Source organism: Fonsecaea pedrosoi (genome assembly GCF_000835455.1).
Source record: "Fonsecaea pedrosoi CBS 271.37 unplaced genomic scaffold supercont1.2, whole genome shotgun sequence".
Lineage (NCBI taxonomy): Eukaryota > Fungi > Ascomycota > Eurotiomycetes > Chaetothyriales > Herpotrichiellaceae > Fonsecaea > Fonsecaea pedrosoi.
The window spans coordinates 1,201,762-1,222,015 of NW_013550614.1; the positions used below are offsets into that span (position 1 = coordinate 1,201,762).

The 20,254-nt window shown below is 53.4% G+C and overlaps 9 protein-coding genes across 9 annotated transcripts; 2 read left to right on the top strand and 7 right to left on the bottom strand.

Annotated features, from left to right (window-relative positions):
* Positions 1-153: 153 nt before the first annotated feature.
* On the bottom strand, positions 154-2,154 carry Z517_02396 (uncharacterized protein; the record flags this gene model as incomplete). Its single annotated transcript, XM_013431506.1, has 4 exons — positions 154-556; positions 755-1,556; positions 1,640-1,894; positions 2,034-2,154. 4 exons carry the CDS (start codon positions 2,152-2,154, stop codon positions 154-156), a joined length of 1,581 nt encoding a protein of 526 aa, XP_013286960.1.
* A 1,144-nt stretch (positions 2,155-3,298) lies between these two features.
* Positions 3,299-4,691, bottom strand: Z517_02397 (uncharacterized protein; the record flags this gene model as incomplete). The annotated part of the gene is made up of 4 exons (XM_013431507.1): positions 3,299-3,399; positions 3,552-4,137; positions 4,212-4,523; positions 4,593-4,691. 4 exons carry the CDS (start codon positions 4,689-4,691, stop codon positions 3,299-3,301), a joined length of 1,098 nt encoding a protein of 365 aa, XP_013286961.1.
* Positions 4,692-6,143: 1,452 nt separating this feature from the next.
* Z517_02398 (uncharacterized protein) lies at positions 6,144-6,803 on the top strand (the record flags this gene model as incomplete). Its single annotated transcript, XM_013431508.1, has 1 exon — positions 6,144-6,803. One exon carries the CDS (start codon positions 6,144-6,146, stop codon positions 6,801-6,803), a length of 660 nt encoding a protein of 219 aa, XP_013286962.1.
* A 270-nt stretch (positions 6,804-7,073) lies between these two features.
* Positions 7,074-9,116, bottom strand: Z517_02399 (uncharacterized protein; the record flags this gene model as incomplete). Its single annotated transcript, XM_013431509.1, has 4 exons — positions 7,074-8,373; positions 8,423-8,688; positions 8,747-8,856; positions 8,930-9,116. The coding sequence occupies 4 exons, from the start codon at positions 9,114-9,116 to the stop codon at positions 7,074-7,076; spliced, it is 1,863 nt and encodes a 620-aa protein (XP_013286963.1).
* A 1,235-nt stretch (positions 9,117-10,351) lies between these two features.
* Positions 10,352-11,092, bottom strand: Z517_02400 (eukaryotic translation initiation factor 5A-2; the record flags this gene model as incomplete). The annotated part of the gene is made up of 4 exons (XM_013431510.1): positions 10,352-10,416; positions 10,477-10,609; positions 10,668-10,934; positions 11,072-11,092. The coding sequence occupies 4 exons, from the start codon at positions 11,090-11,092 to the stop codon at positions 10,352-10,354; spliced, it is 486 nt and encodes a 161-aa protein (XP_013286964.1).
* A 562-nt stretch (positions 11,093-11,654) lies between these two features.
* Z517_02401 (uncharacterized protein) lies at positions 11,655-13,430 on the bottom strand (the record flags this gene model as incomplete). Its single annotated transcript, XM_013431511.1, has 4 exons — positions 11,655-11,838; positions 11,910-12,526; positions 12,581-13,119; positions 13,205-13,430. 4 exons carry the CDS (start codon positions 13,428-13,430, stop codon positions 11,655-11,657), a joined length of 1,566 nt encoding a protein of 521 aa, XP_013286965.1.
* An 800-nt stretch (positions 13,431-14,230) lies between these two features.
* Positions 14,231-15,184, top strand: Z517_02402 (uncharacterized protein; the record flags this gene model as incomplete). The annotated part of the gene is made up of 1 exon (XM_013431512.1): positions 14,231-15,184. The coding sequence occupies one exon, from the start codon at positions 14,231-14,233 to the stop codon at positions 15,182-15,184; it is 954 nt and encodes a 317-aa protein (XP_013286966.1).
* A 591-nt stretch (positions 15,185-15,775) lies between these two features.
* Positions 15,776-17,483, bottom strand: Z517_02403 (uncharacterized protein; the record flags this gene model as incomplete). Its single annotated transcript, XM_013431513.1, has 4 exons — positions 15,776-16,122; positions 16,207-16,427; positions 16,512-17,318; positions 17,470-17,483. The coding sequence occupies 4 exons, from the start codon at positions 17,481-17,483 to the stop codon at positions 15,776-15,778; spliced, it is 1,389 nt and encodes a 462-aa protein (XP_013286967.1).
* A 1,306-nt stretch (positions 17,484-18,789) lies between these two features.
* Positions 18,790-19,796, bottom strand: Z517_02404 (uncharacterized protein; the record flags this gene model as incomplete). Its single annotated transcript, XM_013431514.1, has 2 exons — positions 18,790-19,545; positions 19,605-19,796. The coding sequence occupies 2 exons, from the start codon at positions 19,794-19,796 to the stop codon at positions 18,790-18,792; spliced, it is 948 nt and encodes a 315-aa protein (XP_013286968.1).
* Between the last annotated feature and the right edge of the window lie 458 nt (positions 19,797-20,254).

Genomic DNA, 20,254 nt, shown 5'->3' on the forward strand with positions numbered 1-20,254 from the left:
GTCCCTCCCTCTTTTCTCTCACCTTTCCTCCTTCTTTCATCTCTTCGTCTCTCTCTCTCTCTCTCTCTCTCTCTCTCTCTCTGTGTGTGTGTGTGTGTATATGTCTCTACCTCTTCCCCCTCTACTCTTTTCTTTATTCCTTTGGTGACATCATCACAAGGTATGCACCTCGTCCAACGGATCCCTGGCCCTCCCGGCCTCCCAGACCTTGTCGACGAGCGCCCTCCTCGCCTCGCCGCGCGGCTTGAGATCAAACACAAACGGCCGCGGCTGCACGTTGAACCCGGCCGTGTAGTCGTACAGCGGGGGGAGGCCGACGCCCGGCCGCGGCGAAATGTGCGCCGCCCACGCGATCCGCGCCACCAGCAGGTGCAGCGAGTTCTCGGCGATGTTCATCCCGGGGCAGATGCGGCGCCCGAACCCGAAGCACGAGTAGTTCTGCAGGTTGGGGAACTTTGTCAGCGGTTCGCGGAACGTCGGGAAGCTCGGGTCCAGCCAGCGCGACGGGTTGAACGTCTCCGGGTCGGGGTATAGCTCTGGGTCGCGGTGGATGGCCCTGTTGTTGAGTGAGGTGGGTAAGTCAGTGAGTAATTGAGTGGGTATGTAGGTGAGTAGGTGAGTGAGAGTAGATATATTGTGGCATGAGGGTGAACAAAGGGAATCTGTTTGACAAGAAAAGGGAGCCCCGTGCATACAAGCGCCGGGGGTGTGGTAATGGCAAGGATAGAAAACAAAAAAAAAAAAAATATCTCACCACTGGTTCGCATGGACGTTGGTCCCCGCTGGCAGGAAATACCCATTATACACATCGTCCTTGATCAGCTCGTGCGGCACGCCTCCCGCCGTCACGGGCCGCCAGCGCAGCACCTCCTTGATGACGGCCCGACACGTCGGCAGCGACGGGATGTCGCTGTAGTCTGGAATTCGGTGGTCGCCAACCACGGCGTCGACCTCTTGCTGGATGCGGGTCTGCCACTCGGGGGAGTGGCACATGCAGAGCACAAACGACATCATGGCCGCGGCGGTGGTGCCGGCGCCGGCCTCGAACAGCGTGCCGATGACATAGGCGCCTTCGTCGTCCGAGAGGCCAAATTCGGCCTGCCGCTCGAGGAACGTCTTGGAGAAGCATCGCGGGCCCTTGTCGGCTCGCATCTGCTCCCGCACCTCCAGGAGCAGGCCGCGGAACACGTTGATCTCGAACTCGTGCAGCCGTGCGGCTTCGCGCTTGAACGGCGCCAGCCACGTCGGCAGGTTCATCAATGCCGGGAACGTGTCGACCAGGTACGCCCCGGGCGAGGCGACCCGCTCGACCGTGTGCACGATCTTCAGGATGTCGCGCACGTACACCTCGTCGCCCGTGTCGACCGTCTTGCCGTAACACAGCCGCATCACCACTGCCGCCGCGTACCTTTCAAACAGCTGCTCGTACTTCTCCGGCGTCCGCAGCAGGTCGCACAGCAGCCTCTCCGACTCGTAGATCTGCACGGGTTGGTACGACGTGGCCGACGCGTGCATCGTCATGTTGTGCATCACTTTGCGTCCTCGCCGCCACAGTTCTATTTGCATCTCGTCAGCCTTCCGCCTTGCTCGGTGGTTTGTGTCTTTCAACGTTTGGTCAGTGTCGGAAGGGAGCACGCACCTCCGTAGGGTAAAAAGAGCGGCCTCAGGTTCCGCGACATCAGCCTCGCCGCCATGGGCAGCTGCTCTCGAGACGAGTACAGATTCCCCCGTTCTCGCAGGAGGTCATTGGCGATCTTCTCGGTCGACACCATGACCAGGTTCCGGCCGAAGATGGAGATGCGGTAGAGGGGGCCATATTGATCTGCCCAGGCCTTGAACTTCAACCACGAGTGCTGCGGCGGGATGTCGAGGAGATTTCCCACAAATGGCTTGCCTGTGTGAATGAATCACTTCCTGATCAGCTCATTTGGAAACGAATATATTATTCGCCACTTGAAAGAGAGGAGAAGAGAACGTGGATAAGAAACACTAGAGGTAGGAGCAGCACACATTAGATCCTGGGGTCAACGTACCCTTTGGACCGGGAGGTAGTTTCGCGTTCGGGGGGACTCTCAATCGGTTGGAGTACTGCTGGATGAGAATGCCCACCAGCAGAAGCACAGCCGTGCCAGCGACGAGGAATGACAAGGCCATCTTATTTCCCGATTACAGATGTTGTTGCTAGTTGACCTCGGTCGAGACAAGTTGGAGGAAGGGCACGTCTCTGCTCGGTTATATAGAGATGTATGCTTCGCCGCCTGGCCAGATGGAGTTCAGCTGGGATGGAAAGACCCCACGTCTTCTCCATTCCCAGCCTAGCCTCTTACTTTGGCATGCTTGTAGCCTTTCGCCCCGAATTGCATCTCATTGGAGTTCTTCGGTAATAATAAGCAGTGAGCCCCCCCCAAAAAGACTGAGGCGTCCTTAGCGCGTGTCGACTCCGCACCATAACGAAGTGTTGTCATCGGTCCGGGGCGGGTATCAATGTCATTTTAGTTCCCAAGGTCCATCACTCCGGGGGTCTTCACTTTGGTACTCGTTCAGTGAGGGTCATGCTTCCGCGAGAATTGGCCATGGTCAAGAAGAAAGTCATCAATATCCTCCGAGGCTCTCTGTGCGGCTATCTTGGGATACCCCAGGCAGGGCTGTTTGGAAACTGAAGGCCAAAAGCCACACATGGCAAGGGTGCATGTAGCAAGGAACTACTCCGTCTCGTTTCAATGGGGTTATCCCGAAACATTGGGGTCATCTGTTTCAAGGACGTATGGTAGCTCCTGTATTGTTGTAGCTATTAGGCGCGGCCTGTGTCCGGGCCCATGTATCTCCAGAACCTCGGTCTGGGGCAGATCTGCGCTATAGCAGTGATTAGAAAAGACCGGGTAGGTTCAAGGTGCTAGTCATGATTGGCCGCATAATTGGTATGATGCGGGAAACCACACACCACTCCGACACCGAGTGGATGAATACTAGACCGATATCTGGTGGCCAAAATGGGTCATTCAATGTAAGCTTATCATATCTAGGAGCTGACTCACCACGCCCCAGTCACATCCCAGTATCAGGACGGCCGGTTAGCGAAGTAGATGATGGAAGCATGTATCCTGGGCCAGTGGGCTCCAAGTGCTGCACAATGTCCTGTTAGAGACACACACAATCTGCACAAATCTTGTCATGGTGAGATAAAGAACAGAACTGTCAGCGCTGAGGTGACGTCGGCACGCGTTTGCTCCGTGAGAGTTGAAAGGCGAGCGGATCATTGGAGACAGATGTCTGCTCGAAATTGTTCTGTTATGGTAGGTCATTGTTTCTCATTCTCGACGTAGTATCTCGTTCTCTCTCGGTAGAAGTCGACCTCTGTGGCTTTCCTCGCCGCGGAGGCACTCGATTTCGCCTTCGCACCTACATCACTGTCAGCTTGGGTTGCGAACAGCAGATAGCTCCGAGAATAGGGCAAGTGGTGGCCATGTTCATGGCATGAGTGGTTCTTGAAGACTGCAAGTCACATGGACAATGCGTGAGCCGCTTGAACTCACCTCACATGTATGGCCTACACTCCCGATCGCTCCATTCCCAGAATGCTCTTGCAATTCCATTGCCACCTTCTTCCACACTCTTGCAGCTCTCCTTGACGTCGGCCCTAACATCCAACACACGACCCCACGGCTCAATATAACAACCATTCATTTCAGTGCTCACATCTTCCGAAAACCCAGAGAATAGCTCTGTATATGCGCCAAAAATAGCAGGATACAACATCAGATTTTGGAGCATGCGGCGTGTGGGTGGCACATAACGCTGCAGCTCAGTGCGAAGATTTCCCGGGTTGAAGCATGTGCTGACCACACTGGGGCCTTGTGTCCTTGAACGTTTGCCGTATTCAGAGGCGTAGAACAGATTGCCCGCTTTGCTGATGGCGTATAACTTTTGAGGGTCGGAAAGAGGGAGTTGTGGATTGCCATCGGAGTCCAGGGACATTCCATGTTTCGGTGAAAACAGGTCAATTACCACAGAGCCAGCCCATGAGACACGCACGGTGTCTGGTGGTGACCCTGCCGCGGTGGAACTGAGAATCGGGTGGAGAAAATGTGTGAAGAGCCAAGGACCAAGACAGTTGGTAACAATATGCAGTTCATGGCCCTTGACACAGGTGGGAGTGTTAGTTGAGACGGGGAAGATCAAAGAAGACAGCGAAGTTGCGAGGCTCGACGAACCTGGGCACCTTGAGATCCAGCTGGTGCCAGCATGACTCCTGCATTGTTACAAAGCCAATCCAGCCTTGTCTCCTGTCGAAGAAACTCGTCCGCACTGGCCTTGATCGTGGTCAAATCGGCAAGGTCGAGCTTCAGATATCTGAGCGCTCCCTTGGGCTTCGTCTTTGAGCCGATCGAGTCGACAATGGATGAGATGGCGTGCTTGCATTTCTCCTCTGATCGACCAGCAAGATAGACCGTCGCATTATGCTCATACAGGATTTTGCACACTTCGAATCCCACTCCGGCATTTCCTCCCGTCACAATACACACCTGTTTAGACACCTTGGATTAGGACATGGCCATGCTGCATATCGTCGCCATCTGAGGATTTGCACGTACTTTTCCAATTTGGTCTGGTAGGGTTTTCTCTGAGATTGCAGGCTTTGGAATAAAGAAAGACTGAGCCAAAGGCCCTTGACGACTGAATGTGTGCCCCATATTTCTACAAAGACCCGAAGTCGTGGTATATCGCACTCGGCGTGAGACACAGTGAGTCGAAGTTCGGAATACCTGGAGGAGTCCGAAGTGGCGCAACTGAAATCGCTTTCAGATTTGTGGTAGTAGATAGATCAAAATGATGATCTCGTAGGAAATGCCCGATGTGTTTCAAACGCGCGGCGACGAAGTCCATTTCGTCCAATCGGAATCCAGAAGAGGTGTTTCGTAATTATCAGAAGCCCATGTCCGAGTCGCCCACCGGAGCAGAGCCTTGTGAATGCGTGTTTGATATCTGTAACACCATTATCGGGTCCACTGGCGCAGTCCTTTGGAGATTCAAATCGAGCTGCACCTGTAAGAGGTAGATTTTATCCGCGGTCACTATGTCTTCACCCTACAACGCCAACGTCGCGTCTAGGACCGGCGAGTTTGTCCAGGGAGTAGTTGCGTCCGGTTAGTGGATTCTTTGCACGCATAAGGGTGGGATTGAGAGCGAAGACTCCTCGTGCACAGCGAATATTCCTGTCGAAGCTAGCACATACCATCTTCAAGTCATCAAACAAGTAACTCGAGGAGTTTAGTTGTGGTCGAACTATCTGCGCAGAGCCACCAGGAAGCTTGAACATGTTGCCACAAAAGATTCAAGGTAGTATCTTAGATTGGCCATTCCGGATATTCCAGGAAGGCATTCTGCCGCTCGGTCAAAGTGTACGGTGTTGGCGAACGCTGGAGATGATTAGGCGTGAATTTAGGCCTCTCTTGCGTAGACCTTGATAGCATGATACGAAGATAGGATGCAGCTTGTTACCATATATCAAGTTGACATCTTACCCGCTAGCTAGCATTGTGCGTACCATGGTTCAATCTTCAGGTCGGAATGTTGGCTGTTACTGTTCAAGGTACTATCCGTGAGATTGCCAGAAGTGGGAGGGTCAAGTCTGTTCGTTCTTTGATTCCTCATGGTGATATGGTCGCCAGTGCACTCAAGATATGGTTTCGAAGGTCAGTCTTCAAGAAGTGCTTCAAGGACACATGTAGTACAGACACGGAGTTTGCTGAAAGTCAAAGACAGCACGGCGGGTTTGATATGTGCTACTCTGAACACGTGCCACCCACGTGCTACACAGTATTTCTGCTTACTCATCCTCTGGAGGAGCCACTGCTGGGTGACTGGTGCCTCCAGACTGCTGCCCGACGTCACCTGAACCGAGGGTGTCACGCCCCAGGATACAGGGACCTTTAACCCCGATAATCGCCTGTCGGGGTGACAGATTAGAGGGGAAGAGGAAAAAAAATAGTTACCAAGTAATCAATTTGTCGTATTTGGCCAGATTGAGGTGAGTTATCATTCGTTCTTGCACCTCGACATCCTCTCCCCTTTACACACAGACCCATCACATCAAGATCGAATCTCACGACTCACCTCGCCAGAGGAAATAAAAAAAGGAACAAATGGCATCAGTACAACCAGCTTCATCCCTACGACAATGTCTCCGCACAATCTCAACGTCGACGTCTAGAAGAGCTATTACCTGCTCGTCCCCGTCCAGCACAATCCGCCTAAGCCTCCCACGGCGTCGTCTTGCCTCGTCCCAAGCATCACAAGCGTCGCCGTGTCTCCCTCCCCAAAAGGCCCTGGACCGTGGACACTCGATGCCCCGCCTGCGTCAGCCCAAGCGACATTTCACGGGCACGAGGTTCGTCGCACGCAATGAACAAACTCCATCGTCCGAGCCGCAACCATCCACCCTCTACACTTTCGCAGACATGCAATCTCTCACGTCCCACCCGGCGCCGAACCGCGTCATCATCGACGTCCGCGAACCCTCGGAGCTGAAATCTACGGGCAAGATCCCCGGCGCCCAGAACCTGCCCATAAAATCCGCGGCCGACGGCTTCTTCCTCGGGCCCGACGAGTTCGAGGAGCGCTTCGGCTGGGAGAAGCCCACGGCGCAGGACGAGGTCATCTTCTACTGCAAGGCCGGTGTGAGGAGTCGGGCGGCCGCGGGTCTGGCGGCGCAGGCGGCGTTCGGGGGCAAGATTAGCGAGTTTCCTGGGAGTTGGATCGAGTGGGCGGAGAAGGGCGGGGAGGTGGAAAAGGTGGAAGAATAAGCAGTCAAGGGAAGGGCCTTGTTGGATTGGATTGAGAGTGTGATCCCACACAAGTGCCTAACATATGTATCTACTGGATATGTTGCCGACTATACATACATGACGGCGCAATGAGAAAAAGGCATGGACATCGCTCCCTTAGCCATGTTCAATGACGGACCCATGAATAAGGCAGTGAGGCTGGACATACGACCGCGCTGCTTCCACGGATGACGAAGCGGTAACCCAATGTCCAAGGGGGACGCTATTCTTCCTCACCACCTTCACATATCAAGCCCCCAGTGACGAGTGAAGCAACATCTCCGTGTCTACAGCTTCCGCGCCAGCACCCTCGACGTTGGGTGACTGCCCAATCTCCAGGCCCTCCATATCTCTCGCAAGCTTCCCCGGAGGACTTGTCTCGGGGATGGAATCCATGTGATCACCAGCATCTGGGTCATCGTCGTCCGTGTCCGTTCTCTCTCCAGCCTGCTCCCCTTGCTCGCCAAATGCCTCTTCCCTTCTCCTATCCACAAGCCACTGTTCGATCTTCTCCTCCGTACGATTCACGGCCAGCAAGAGAGCCTTCACGCTCAGACAAGCGACCCCGGCGGCTTCTTCGTGGAACTTCTTCACCACGGCACCATCTGCCGCCCGTTCCAGGTCATCGACTTTGGGGTATCGCGGATATCGAGACCCAGGGCGCAGAACGTCCAGGTTGCGCTCGCTTTCCTCCTCCAAAGTTATGGCTCGTCGTGTTTTCAGGGAGGATTGGACCTTCATGATTCGCGCGTTGCGGCGTGACTGCTCTTCTTGACAAGCTTTCTCATTCTCTTCCGATGTCTTTGTGCGCTCGGCAACAGCTTGGAGCGGGAACATGTCGAGAATATCCTTCTCGATGGTTTGTTCTTGTGACTGGTCTGCTTGGGAAGCATGCTTGCCTGTAATCCACATCTGTTGGTACCAATCCATGTACTGGTCCAGTTGTCGGTCTGTCATGTCAAGGATATCATTGTCAGTAACATGAATTTCTGAGCCTGGTTTGAGGAAGTTGCCGTCATCACCAGTTTCATTCGGCTTGTCGAAGGTCGCCTTGGCTTCAAGCCAGGCTGACCAATCCACTCGCAGCGTTGCTGGGTCGTTGGGATCTTGTGGATAACGCTTTACGGTGTCGGAGTCAAATGGAAAGAGCAGCTTTGTGGCCACAATGACGAGAGAAATGAGTTGTGACTCTGGATATGTTATTGAGTGGCGCCTCATTGTCTTCGAGGATTTTGCAACATCAGCGTAGCTGAAGTGATACTGTGTGACAGTATTTAGTCGACGAGCGACGCTGTAAATCTCGAGCGGCAAAGCGAGTTGGCGGATATAGCTGAGCAGCAGGAGATCCTGGTTGAGCTGTGGCATTGCCATGCCGAACGAGGTATCGTACCATTTTGCGCGGTGGTAGACAGCTTTCTGCAGGTCATCAGGTCCCACCAACCGTACAGTATCCAAGGCTTGTTGATACTCTCCCGGTAGTCTGTCCTTCATGTCTCGAGGGACGTGCCGAATCGCGCGGATGAACGGAACCTCTTCTTCGAGTATCCATCTATTCGAAGCACGTCAGTGAGAGTTTCCAGATTTCCAGTTTGACCTACTTCAAGACTTCAGCAAGTCCGATGGGTCTCCTGAGCATGACCATGCCCAGATAATTCAGAGCAATAGTATCAACAAGCGTAGGATTGCCGTGTGCCGATTTGTTCCTCTTAGATGGCTGAGGCCTCACATCGGTGTCGAGATCAGCATCCGTCTCGTTGCCAGAGCTTGCTGTCGTGTCCGGATTTTCCGATGCATCAGCTAGGCCATCGTTGAGACGATGCTCTAGCTTCGAAAGCCACAAGGTCCACAAGTCTCGGACAATTTCCTAGGTCGTTGCCGTCAGAGGAGAACGCAGAGGTACCAGTTGGGTGGAAACGACCTACCCACAACTCTGCCGGCAATCCTTTCTGATGGACAAGCACATGACATTGCTTCCACAGAATGAACTGCCATGCTTGAAGGAAGAGCTGGTAAGCTTTGGGACCATGAAGCACTATACAACGTGGTTGGTTAGTCGTCCGATTGAGAGCTGAACAGCTTCGCGGCTCGTATCTGAACTGACATACCTTTGGAGACCTTTTGTTTCTTTCTGATTTCCTTCTTCCTCACCACGGTGCCCTGCCTTCCAAAGTCGGCATCGTCCTCGACAGTCGCAAGACCCAAACCCTGATCATGTCCGTTCGCACAGAATATCCTACCATCTTCATCGTAAAACTCCGTTGAGCCACATGTCCCGCACTCGTCTCCGTCCATGTTGACCAAGTATGGATGACCAGAACTTCGCTGACATGGCGGTTTGTGCCTTGTTGGGGCGTGTTCGGAACTGAGGATACTTGGACGCGATTGAGGAGCACAAGGAAAGACAGAAAAGAGAAGTACAGGCCAACGGAGGGTGCTAATGAAGGAAGAGCCCGAAGCGACAACTTCTCACTTGTTTGCACATATAGATACCGCTGCTTTTAGAGGGACTCACCCCGCGATTTCCACAAGTTGCGCACAGCATGCGTGAAAATGACGTGTCGCTGCTTTTGGCGGTCTTTTGTCTCCTTCCCACACCTCTTCCTCTCCTTGTCTTCCACGGCGACCACCACCACCACCATCACCATTACTAGCGATACGAACCACGACTCTCAGCAGCCAGGTGCTCGTGTTGACTATTGAGGATATGATCACAAGTATAGACAGTAGCCAGACACCAGCACAGAATGCCGTGGAGTCAACATGGTGAAGGACTTCTTCGTTCATATGCTTGTCCTCATATCACGCTTTGACCTCAAAATTCCTTGTTCTATACCTTCTCCCCCGATGAGTTCGTGGCCGGAAAGATCCAATGCTGTCTCTGGAATACGATCTATCCGAGGGTACAATTTGACAGCGAAGATGAGGTCTCAGGTCGACAGATCATATTAGTGTGCAGGCACCCACAGGGGTATATACGTGAACAATTCGGCTCCGTGGACCACTGTTACTAAAAGAGAAGTCTGACTCTACTATCCCAAAGTGTAGATTGAAACATCGACTGTACTACAACTCCACTACGACTTTCCAAATGCAGGCTGTCAAGTGATGGTGATGTGTAATGCAACTACAGACAACTGGAGTCACAGCAAAACCAATCAGCGCTCAGTTATTTCTATCCGAGGCGAGGAAAAAACCGCCATGTTGGTAGAAGCCGTACATCAACAGTACCAGAAGCAGGCCACTGTAGTTTGGTAATTGCTCTGTTATTTGTCTAGCTACCACTTTTCAAAATGCAGGTTGCTGGTCCGTCATTGAATGAAAAACAGTCGCTTTTTCAGGGCAAGCCACAGATCTATGGCCCAGCTGCCTCCAGGCAAGTTCGTATCTTTCCGCCTACTCTAATTTTCGGCATGTGCAAACTTGCCCAACACCAAGAACGCTGAAGTATGACCTGGGTTTCCTGATCCATAAATACATCAGTCGTGAAGAGGGCGTCGCAGATCTGCTAATTTGACTCGAATGGCCGTTTATTTGGGAGCTTCCTTGGCATCGACGGCAGCCTCCTCACCCATCGCGGTCAAGACAATAACGTCTGTCGAGGCATTAGCGATCCGATAAGAGAGTGATGGCAATTTCCGAGAGGGTTACTCACTGGTGTCCTTCTCATCAGTGCGGAAGAGTTTCTCAATCTTCTCTCCAACTTCACCCTCGGGCATCTTGACATCGTCCTTGGTGGAACCATCATCAGACATAAGAGACAAGAAGCCGTCGTCAGTAATGTCAAGCTGTGGTCTTTATTAGCGTCCACCGCCTGCCATATATTGCCTAGCACCCTTCTCTTACCAGCTGGTATTCACGACGAGTGACGTTCGGGACATCCATGTTGTGGGTGGATGGGGAAAGATCTTCCATCTTGCGGCCGGTGAAGATGTCGAGGGCAACCAAGTGGACCTTGGCGTGACCGTGTTTGCCAGTCTTGGAGGTGGACATTTCAACAATCTTGCATGGGCGACCCTTGATGACAACGAAGCCGTTCTTCCTCAAGGCGGAACATTGCATCGGGTAGGTGGCCGAAGCTCCGGCATCGGCGGACTCAAAGGTGTGCTCATGCTAAAAACAGGGCATGTCAGTGTCTGGTGCGACGAGGAGATACCTCGACATCTCGATACGGGGGGATTGTAAATGCGGCGACTGGTTTGCGCAAGGACAAAAAGGTGGGGGAGATTTTCAAGGAGAGGCATGCATACCTGCGCGTCGTTGTCCGCCATCGTGGAAAGGTGAGAAGATGTCGCTTACAAAAAGAGAGGAAGATATGCAGTGATGGAAAGGATGATCTCAAAGGGGGAGCGACAAATTCTCGAAAGAGAGGGATGGATGGGAGAACAGGAACCCAGGCCAGGCCAAAGGAAAATATCGTTTTGCAGGAAGTGGGATCTGGGATCGTGGACATTTGCAGAGGGGCAACTTGCCGCCCAATCGATAGCAAGGTGCTAGCCTGTTTGGGAGTAATGGTCTTGGCGTGTGTCTGTGTGTGAAAACTCGCCTCGACAACGCCACCACGAGCCACCAGAGATGGCCGAGTCTTGACGTCAACCCCTTTTCGGTCAGGAGATTGCGCCTGTCACAGTCTATTCTACCTCTGCGCCGAGAAGTTGCTTAAGCGTGTCTGAAGAGGTGACTTCACCTTTACCCGGGTGCGAAACAGAGCCACGGGTCAGAGCAGACAACCGTCTCAGCAGGCATAGCACGTCAATCAGTGAAAATGGAAGAAATTTGCATGTGAGAGGCGCAAATAAGCTATCAAAGGCACAAACATGATGACCTCGTCTACTATATCGTTGTTGCTAACTTGTCCTGCTTAACAACCACCTGGACCCCGTTGGAATCAAGTCTGGGGAATGGAAGGAAGAAGTCGTGAGCCAACTCGACATCACTCTTGTCGGTCTCGTACAGCTCAAACTCAAAGTATCGAAACATAGCTGCCAGTGTCAAGTAGAGCTCAGCGTAAGCGAGGCTAACACATGACGCAAACAATATCAGCACAGGCCACAGAAGTTGGGGAGGGGGATCTGATGTCCAACTCACTTGATTCCCAAACAGGACCTCGTGCCTTTGCCAAACCCTACAAAATACCTGTCCAAACTGGATCCATTCTTAGCTTTGGGGGAGTCGAGCCACCTCTCAGGGACAAAGGACGTCGAATTGGGGAAAATTTCCTCGTCATGGTTGAGAAACGGGATTGTCATCGAGATTGGTGTCCTGGCTGGGATGGTCCATTTGCCGTATTGGATCGGCTTGGGAAATAGACGGGCATTTCGTGCCGTCGTGGAATAGGACAACCGGACGGCTTCCTTTATACAAGCTGACAGATATGGCAGCTTCTCTAGTTCTGTCCACTCGAGCGGCGCGCTGGGGTCCGCCTCGTTGACGTCTGGAATGGCTTCCTCGAGCTCTTTGCGCAGACGTCCAAGTACATTCGTGTCGCTCAAAATATAGAAGGTGGCCACACTGAGTGTCCAGCCGGTGGTGGAAAGCCCGGCGCCTATGATCAACTGTGCTTCATCCTGTAGACGGCGGTCCGACTTCTCACTGGCAGGCAGGTCGCCACGAAGCAGCTCAGAGAAGACAGTGGGGTGCTCGGATTTCTCAGCGAGCGCGTCAATCCTGCCAGCTTTCAAGTCGACGATCTGTTTGGCAAAATCCTGCAAGCGTCAGAAAGGGGTCCAACCAGAAGCAAAAGCACTGTGAAGGCTCACTCGTTGCATCTTGAAGACGAGGGCATATAATGGTTCCAGCTTGACGAGCCAGGACTGTGGTAAGCAATTCAAGATTTTGGGCACCATTGGGAACTGCAGTGACAAGTTTCCACTAATGCTGACGGCCCTGAAAGGGTCATGCAGTATGGGTGTCCATTCAGGAATGTCGAGGCTGTTATAGTCGTGGGCGAAGCAGTATTCCATGATCACATCTTCAGCCAAGGCCATATAGCCCCGGCTGATTACTGCTGGCGCGCCAGATTGCTGGTATTCTCGGGCTTTCGCAATCAAATGATTGAGCTTCTTGCGAATGATGACCTGCAAATCAATGATTCTCTTCCGCGAGAAGAAAGGATTCAACGCGTTTCGTCGTATACGATGCAACTCATCGGGAGCAGTACTCAAGACCGAATTCTCGTTCCCAAAACGACCAGACATCCAGCTGTATTTATCGACCCTCCCGGCCTTGGTATAGATGGTGTCCCAGAAGTCCGAGTCCAGGATATGAACCTCGTCTGGGGTGATACGAACGATTGGTCCTGTTCATCTCGACATGCATAAAGTCAGTCTCAGCCCCAGGCCGGTTATCCGCATCCACCGTAGTCTTGGGACATCTTGACGCACCATACTTCTCGTGAAGGGCCTTGATATAGAAGATGAATTTGCCTTGTAAGTGTACATCGTAGTAGTATTCATGCCATGTGCTTATCGCTGCGTATTTGGGGCCTGGGAAGCGGGCCAACGGGTGAAAGTACAGTCTGTATACGACGAGCCCAAACAGATATGTGAGGCCGGCGACACCGGAGAGGATCAGACTCGTAGAGAGATACGAGTACGACATTGACGACATTGTGCGTCGACTTTGGCAGAGCAAACATGAAGTAATAGAAAAACAGAGTTTCTATCAAAGGTTGAAGAATTGACCTGATTTGATTAATTGCGAATCACTCAGCGCAGCAAATGCCCCGTGAATGTCCGTTACAATCATCATCAATCGAGCCACCCACTCACCCACATGTCTAGACTGCGGCAGAACCACCTCAACCAACTCCAACCACTGCAACATCAAAACTCTTTGCGGCGTCGATCCTGCAACCGATGTCTCTGCCGAGTATTCCTCGTCCGCCATTCGTGATCCTCTATCTCACGTCTAGCCTCTTTACCGCTTAGATCAAGGCACTAGTGAGGTGTTGCGCACCTCAGTTCCGTTCTTCCCGTCTCGCCCCGACGGCGTGTGGTGCAGTCCGTGCCCAATGGCCACCCTTGAGAGTTCGGCATTGCCCTCTGTGGTGCATGTGGTGCCTGTGGTAGGACCTCTCGATGCACAATTCTACTCGTCAGGATAAAGGTGCCGTCCTTGTTTTGGATGCTTGACGACTGCTGACGAGCGACTCATAGTTCAAAATCGTGTCCGTGCGTCCCGATCCTCTTGGAAGCGCCCACCAGATCCCCATTAGCGGTCAGGCGTGGGCTCTTCGACAGACCAGACAATGAATGAATGGAGGAGGGTGGCTTGCTCACAAGAAGAAGAAAACTTGATAGAATCTTTATCTCTCCCGCAAACCTCTCCGGAACTCTGAGCATTCTTCCCTTCTTCTTCCTCCTTTACCCCATAATGTGGATTTTCCGTGGCCGTGGTATCGTGTCGATATGGCTGCTAACGAAAATACAGGATACATCGAACCCGAGCAGTTCAACGACGTCGACTCCGGGCTGGGCGACCTGATCTCGGAATCCGACACCGAGTCGCTGCGGTCAAGCTTGCTGCAGAGCGTCTATGAAAACGGGCGTGGCTATCACAAATACAAGGATGGGCTGTACTTCATGCCAGACGACGAGCGCGAACAGGAGCGGCTGGACATGCAGCACGAGATTTTCCTCAACACTATGAACAACAAACTGCTCGCAGCCCCCGTCGAGGCTGGCGCCACCTTGGACGTGCTCGACATCGGCACCGGCACAGGCATTTGGGCGATCCATTTTGCTGACGACAACCCGCAGTCGACGGTGCTGGGGACGGACCTCAGTCCCATCCAGCCCTCCTTCATCCCGCCCAACTGCAAATTCGAAGTCGACGACTTTGACCAGCCCTGGTGTTTTTCTCAGAAATTCGACCTTGTCCATGGGAGAATGCTTGCCGGCTCGTTGGGGGACCCCCTCAAATTGCTCCAGCAGGCCCACCATGCCCTCAAGCCCGGGGGGTGGGTCGAGCTGCAAGACTTTGCCTTCCCGGTCCGCTCCGACGACGGAACCATGGTGGGAACGGCTTTTGAGCGGCTCAACGACAACCTGGTCCGGGGTCTACATCTGCTGAACCGCGACGGGAGCTGGGCCGCGCAGTACAAGCAATTCCTAGAGCGGGCCGGCTTCGTCAACGTTGTCGAGACGCGGTACAAGTGGCCGCAGAACCGGTGGCCCAAGGACCCGCACCTTAAGAAAATTGGACACTGGAACATGGTCAACACCCTCGACGGTCTGCACGCCTTCTCCGCCCGCCTGTGCACCAAGGTGCTCGGGATGGGGCTGGAAGAGTTTGAGATTCTGTTGGCCGAGTCGAGGAGAGACATTCGAAACCCCAATATCCATGCTTATTGGCCCATGTAGGTGGTTTCCGTCTTTTTTCGTCCAACTCAACCTTGAAAATTTTGAGTGGGGTATTTTCACTGACCGTTCTGGCTATCTATAGTTATGTAGTGTATGGGCAGAAAGCTTGACGGACTGTGTTGATGGGACGGCTTGAAATCGCACTATATGATGCGAGACGTCCATTCGGGAGCATGCGTTTCTTGGGACGGACTCTCCGGGCACTCGTATCCGGGGAGTTCGATAGCCCTAGGGACATGGAGACCCGGCTGCCTCGAACAGATGGTCCCGGACACCATTTATCCAGGCCGTGGATTCCTTGCATCGCCCGCTGGCCTCGATCTTCCTCTGGCGGTTCTGGCTGCTGTAGAAGGTCTGTCGGGCTAACTAACTACCTCCCACCTTTGCCCAAAAAAAAGAAAAGGGTCAAGAATGCAGTGCTAAGGAAGATCTCTGAAGCGAGACCGACAATGACGAGGCACTTGAAGGCCCAAGGTCCAGCCGACCTGAAAATCCTATACACAAAGGACCACGAGGCTATTTTTTGAGCATTCCTGGTGGTCGAACTCGTCACTCCAGCAAGAACTCCAGGAGTCAACGGTACACGTGCACCTACAGTCGCGAGGCTGGCCTATCGTACCCACCGGCTGAACTCTCCCTCTCCTTCCACCCGGCCACCAGGTCTTCTACGACGACAAGCTCATCTTGACCCCAAATGACGCCGCTTTCGGGCGCGCAATTCACCCACCCTTGGTCCGTCTTGTCAAAGACGCGATACGACGGGACACCGCAGATCCCCGCATCGATGGCATCTTGGGTGTTGGTCCGCAATTGCTCCTTGACTTGCGGCGTAGAAGCCTTCTTGAATAGCGTGTCGGTATTGCATCCCGCGGTGGCGAGGTACTCGGCCAGGGCCTTGTCGTCGGAAACGTTGACGTTGCGTTCCCAGCATGCTCGGACTATTTTTGCACTCTCTAGTGGTTAGAGGTGCGGTGACAAGACTCTCTCGTAATAAATGGGGGAGGGGGAAGAGCACAACTTACACAGCAGCGGAGTGAGATTGGGATCTACAATGGCGCAGCGCAAGGCCGTGGGCGTCCGAATGGGGAATTGAGTTGGCCAGTGCATTTCCACCGGCTTATCATGAGATCCGCGTTGCTGGTTGATGCTGTTCCAGTGGCGGATCCAGTCACCCATGTCTTTGTGCATGATATCTCTTTTGGCCTGCGACATGGCTGCCATGGGGAGGTTGGGTGCACCGACTCTGATTTAATCCGTCAAAACTTCGATCGCCTAGGTTTCTTCTCTCCCACTCTTAGGGAGGACTAGCATAGGAAAAAGAACTTACTCTCTGAACAGGGCGCCCACCAAAATGGGCTTCATGACAATCTCGACGTCCGGGCCAAATTGTCTCTTCAGCCGGTCCAGTTGGGTCCAGCCCAAAAACGCCCAGGGACTGCTAAAGTCGTGCCAGAACTCGACGCGTTTCTGCCCGACGGGGAATCCCGGCGCACACCGGGGCTGCAGACTTGCGAGGTTGGGGACCTGGGCGTAGTCGCAGCCGCGTTTCACGGCGATGAGCGACGCCTCGACAAAGTGCATGCGGTCCTGACCCCAGTAGAGGCGACCTTGGTGGGCCTTGCCCTGGTCGTCCACCCACCGCTCCCCGTCGACCCAGAACGCGGGCACGCCACAGGTCCCGCGTGCAATGACCTCGGCGGTCGAGGCGCGCAGGGCCTCCTGGGCGTCCTTATCGTCGAACGCGGCTTCGGTGAGCGACGACGCGCTGCGGATACCGCTTCGCTTGGCTACGTCCAGCAGGACCGACTTGTTGGTGATGTTGAGGTCCTCGACCCAGTAGGCCCTGAAGAGCGCGTGCGTGAGGGCCGGACGCTCCTCCACGGGGACGTAGTAGAGCAGCCGGAGCGCCAGGACCGGGCTCTGCGGGTGCGCCGACGGCCAGTTCAGCTCGACGTGGCTGCGCCGCAAGGACCGGTGCATGGCCCGCGACAAGAGACGTTTCTTGGTCGGGTTGAAGACGTCGGACGCCGACCCGGCGGCGCCCTGCGGGGCGGCCGTCTCGCGATAGATAGCGCCCAGGAGGACAGGCGTCCAGATGAGTTCAGCTTCAGTGCGACGAGCGAGTGCAGTGACGCTAGACACGCCGACAAACAGAGTCACTCGAGTTAGAATAAGTCAAATACTTCTTCTTCGACAGGACTCCCCAGGAAAGGAAAGCGGGGTACATAGTATATATGTATATGCAGTAACCACAATCCCGCAGTTCTTGTAAGTGTATCACCTACCGAAGCGAGCCCATGTAGGCAAACGGGCATGTTACCTGGTCAATTTACACTCGCGTCAATATCCGAGCGTGTCTGGTCAAGAAGGGGTCGTCTCAAGAAGACCCCGAGGCAAGGGCGCTCGAGGCGTAGACAGCAGACGGTAGATACAGGATGGGATGGGATATTTGACCCATGTGATGTCTAACATCCAACACCCAACACCCAACATCCAATCTAAAGACAAGCCAGCCAGCCAGAAAGATAGGTGAAAAGGGTCAATCAAGAGAAATCAAAAACGTACATCGTAGTAGAATTTCAGCGTTGGTCTGTCCTGGCGAGCCATTTTCCTTTTTGTCTGTGCCTCTCTCGGAGTCTTCTCGAGATGGGTGTTTCGGGTGGTGGTGGTGGTGGTGGTTGTTATTTCTGATGATGACTCTGCCGTAGGATCGCAGGGTGGTAGGTATCGCAAAGAGGGGGAGAATATATCAAATGATAGATCAGACTTCGCTCGTGGGTCAATGTCAACGTCAATGTCAAATGTCAATGTCGACGTCGAAGAGAAGAGGTCAATGAAGTGAGGTGAGACTATTCAAGTCGACATCTCGTCAACACTCACTTCCGAGGGACAAAAACATTGAACATTGAAAATAGGTTATGAAATGGGGGGGAGTAATTGACTCGAGTAAAGATGAAGCTTTTGTTAAATAAGGACCCGTCTACAAAACTTATATGTATGTATGTAAATTGGTGAGTGAGAACTAGCACCTCCTACCTCGTCATCTCTGGTTGTTGTTCAGGGTCGAACCTCGGCAACCCGGTAAATGGAACGAGAAATCCAAAACGACTAAGCGGGCAAGGCGGGGTCCATCACACAGCCTCGTCGTCTAACGGCCAAACACCGACCGAGCCTTTGCACCGTGCAACAAATATAAAAATGTCCAGACAGCCAGAATGCCTCGTCCACCTCGGTGGCTTGACTGTTCTTGTGCTCGGTGACGCAAATCACAATATCGTGAATCACATACCGGCAAACACCTCAGTTGACCCTGACTTCTGGGCTTGAGCTCGTGCCTGGCGGACGTCTTCAGGCAAGATAGAGGTCCAAATTAGCAGAGTAAAAGAGCGAAAATGCCAAAGAGGAGGACGAAATAGACATTGGCGCACGTGACGGGGAGCGGGACCACATCTGACCCGGTTCTGGGAGAAGGTGTAGGTCAATCGACGGATTCTACTTGCACAGAGGCACAAGTAGGACGGGTAGGCAGATAGGTATTGTCCGGGGTCAGAAACAATTTCGGTAGGAGACCGATAACTATCTAACGCCCCAATCGAACGGCTTCGTTAGCTGCCGGACAATGCTTTCACCTCGACCGCCACCTGTGGAACGTTCTTCGTGATGTTGGCCTTGACTCCCGCCTTGCGCCATCCGTTGAGCGTCGCTGGCAAGACCTTGAGCGCTGGCTCGAGATAGCCATCGTGGGCCAGGCACACCAGCACGTCCTCCCTCTGACTGATCTCGTGCAGCTTGCCTATCGTCGCCTTGGCCGTTTCAAGGTCCTTGTGCATGGAATACGCCCCATTGGGTCCGTGTCCTTCGCCCAGCATGCCCTCGCCAGTAAAAATCTTCCTGTGGTGGCAACAGTCACCACCCATGACCACATATTCGTCCAATCCTGTACGAGCGAGCCCCATCAGATGACCCGGCATATGTCCAGGCGCGTCGAGGAGGAGAAAGCTCCCGTCACCGAAGAAGTCGAACGCCTTGGGGAATGGACCGAATGGTATCCATTGATCTTCTTCGTATGAAAGTTCGCGGACACTGGGATGTTCGAGGATGGAACCTAAGAAAGGCGAATCTGGATTTGTTGGGTACCCCGGGTATGAAGCAGCCTTTGAGCCTGGCCCTACCACAACCTGGCTGTGCGGAAATTCTCCTGGATTTCCGACATGGTCAAAGTGAAGATGACTATAGACCACATAATTGATCGATGTGGCCGGGATGCCTGCCTCTTCGAGCAATTCAGCGGCACTTTTGGGTACTCGAGGCTCGGTGAGAACAAATTCTTCTCGAATGCATCTAGGGTATGCTTCCAAGTCCTAAGCAAAGTGTTTTAACACCAACAAAATCCTCCAGTGCGGAGACCAGAGTTCCATACCTTGCGAATACCCAGATCAAACATGAGACTTCGCCCGCTTGCTTGATGGTGGACATAGAAGCTGTAGTCCGGATACAATGTCTTTGTCGCAAGGTCTGCCCCAGCAAGAATCCATTTGTCTGGCAAGAAGAGTTGCCCCGTGGGTACCAACGACACCTGCACAATCTGCTCTTTGTGAGTCCCGTTCTGCATCTTCAGCAACTGTGCCTGCTGCGTGCACGACTCACATTCCAAATCACCGAGTAGACAAGCCTTTATTGTTTGGTGCTGGTCTTGTCGCAACAGATCTCCATCGCGGATGTGCGCGGCGCAACAATTCTCCTCGCACTTCTGTTGACCCTACCCTGTCTGGCGTCGCCCTTCAATATGGCGAAAGAGGAAGATGGCGAGTCGCCGGCAGGAGGAACCTTTCGGGATCTGATCCCGAAGGTAACTGAGACTTTTCCATTAGGAAGGGATCCGCGGCTTCGATGGCCAAGGCGCCTACCTCTGCAATTGGTCAGTGGCCACAGTCGCTCTTGATGGCTTCTTCTCGGCATGGCCTGGATTCGAAGGTTGGGAACCCGTCGTTGTCGCTTCGTGCAAACAGACTCCGCAATCTCCGCAATGCAATGCAATTTGACGCACTGCTAGCACGTGGAGAAGTTGGG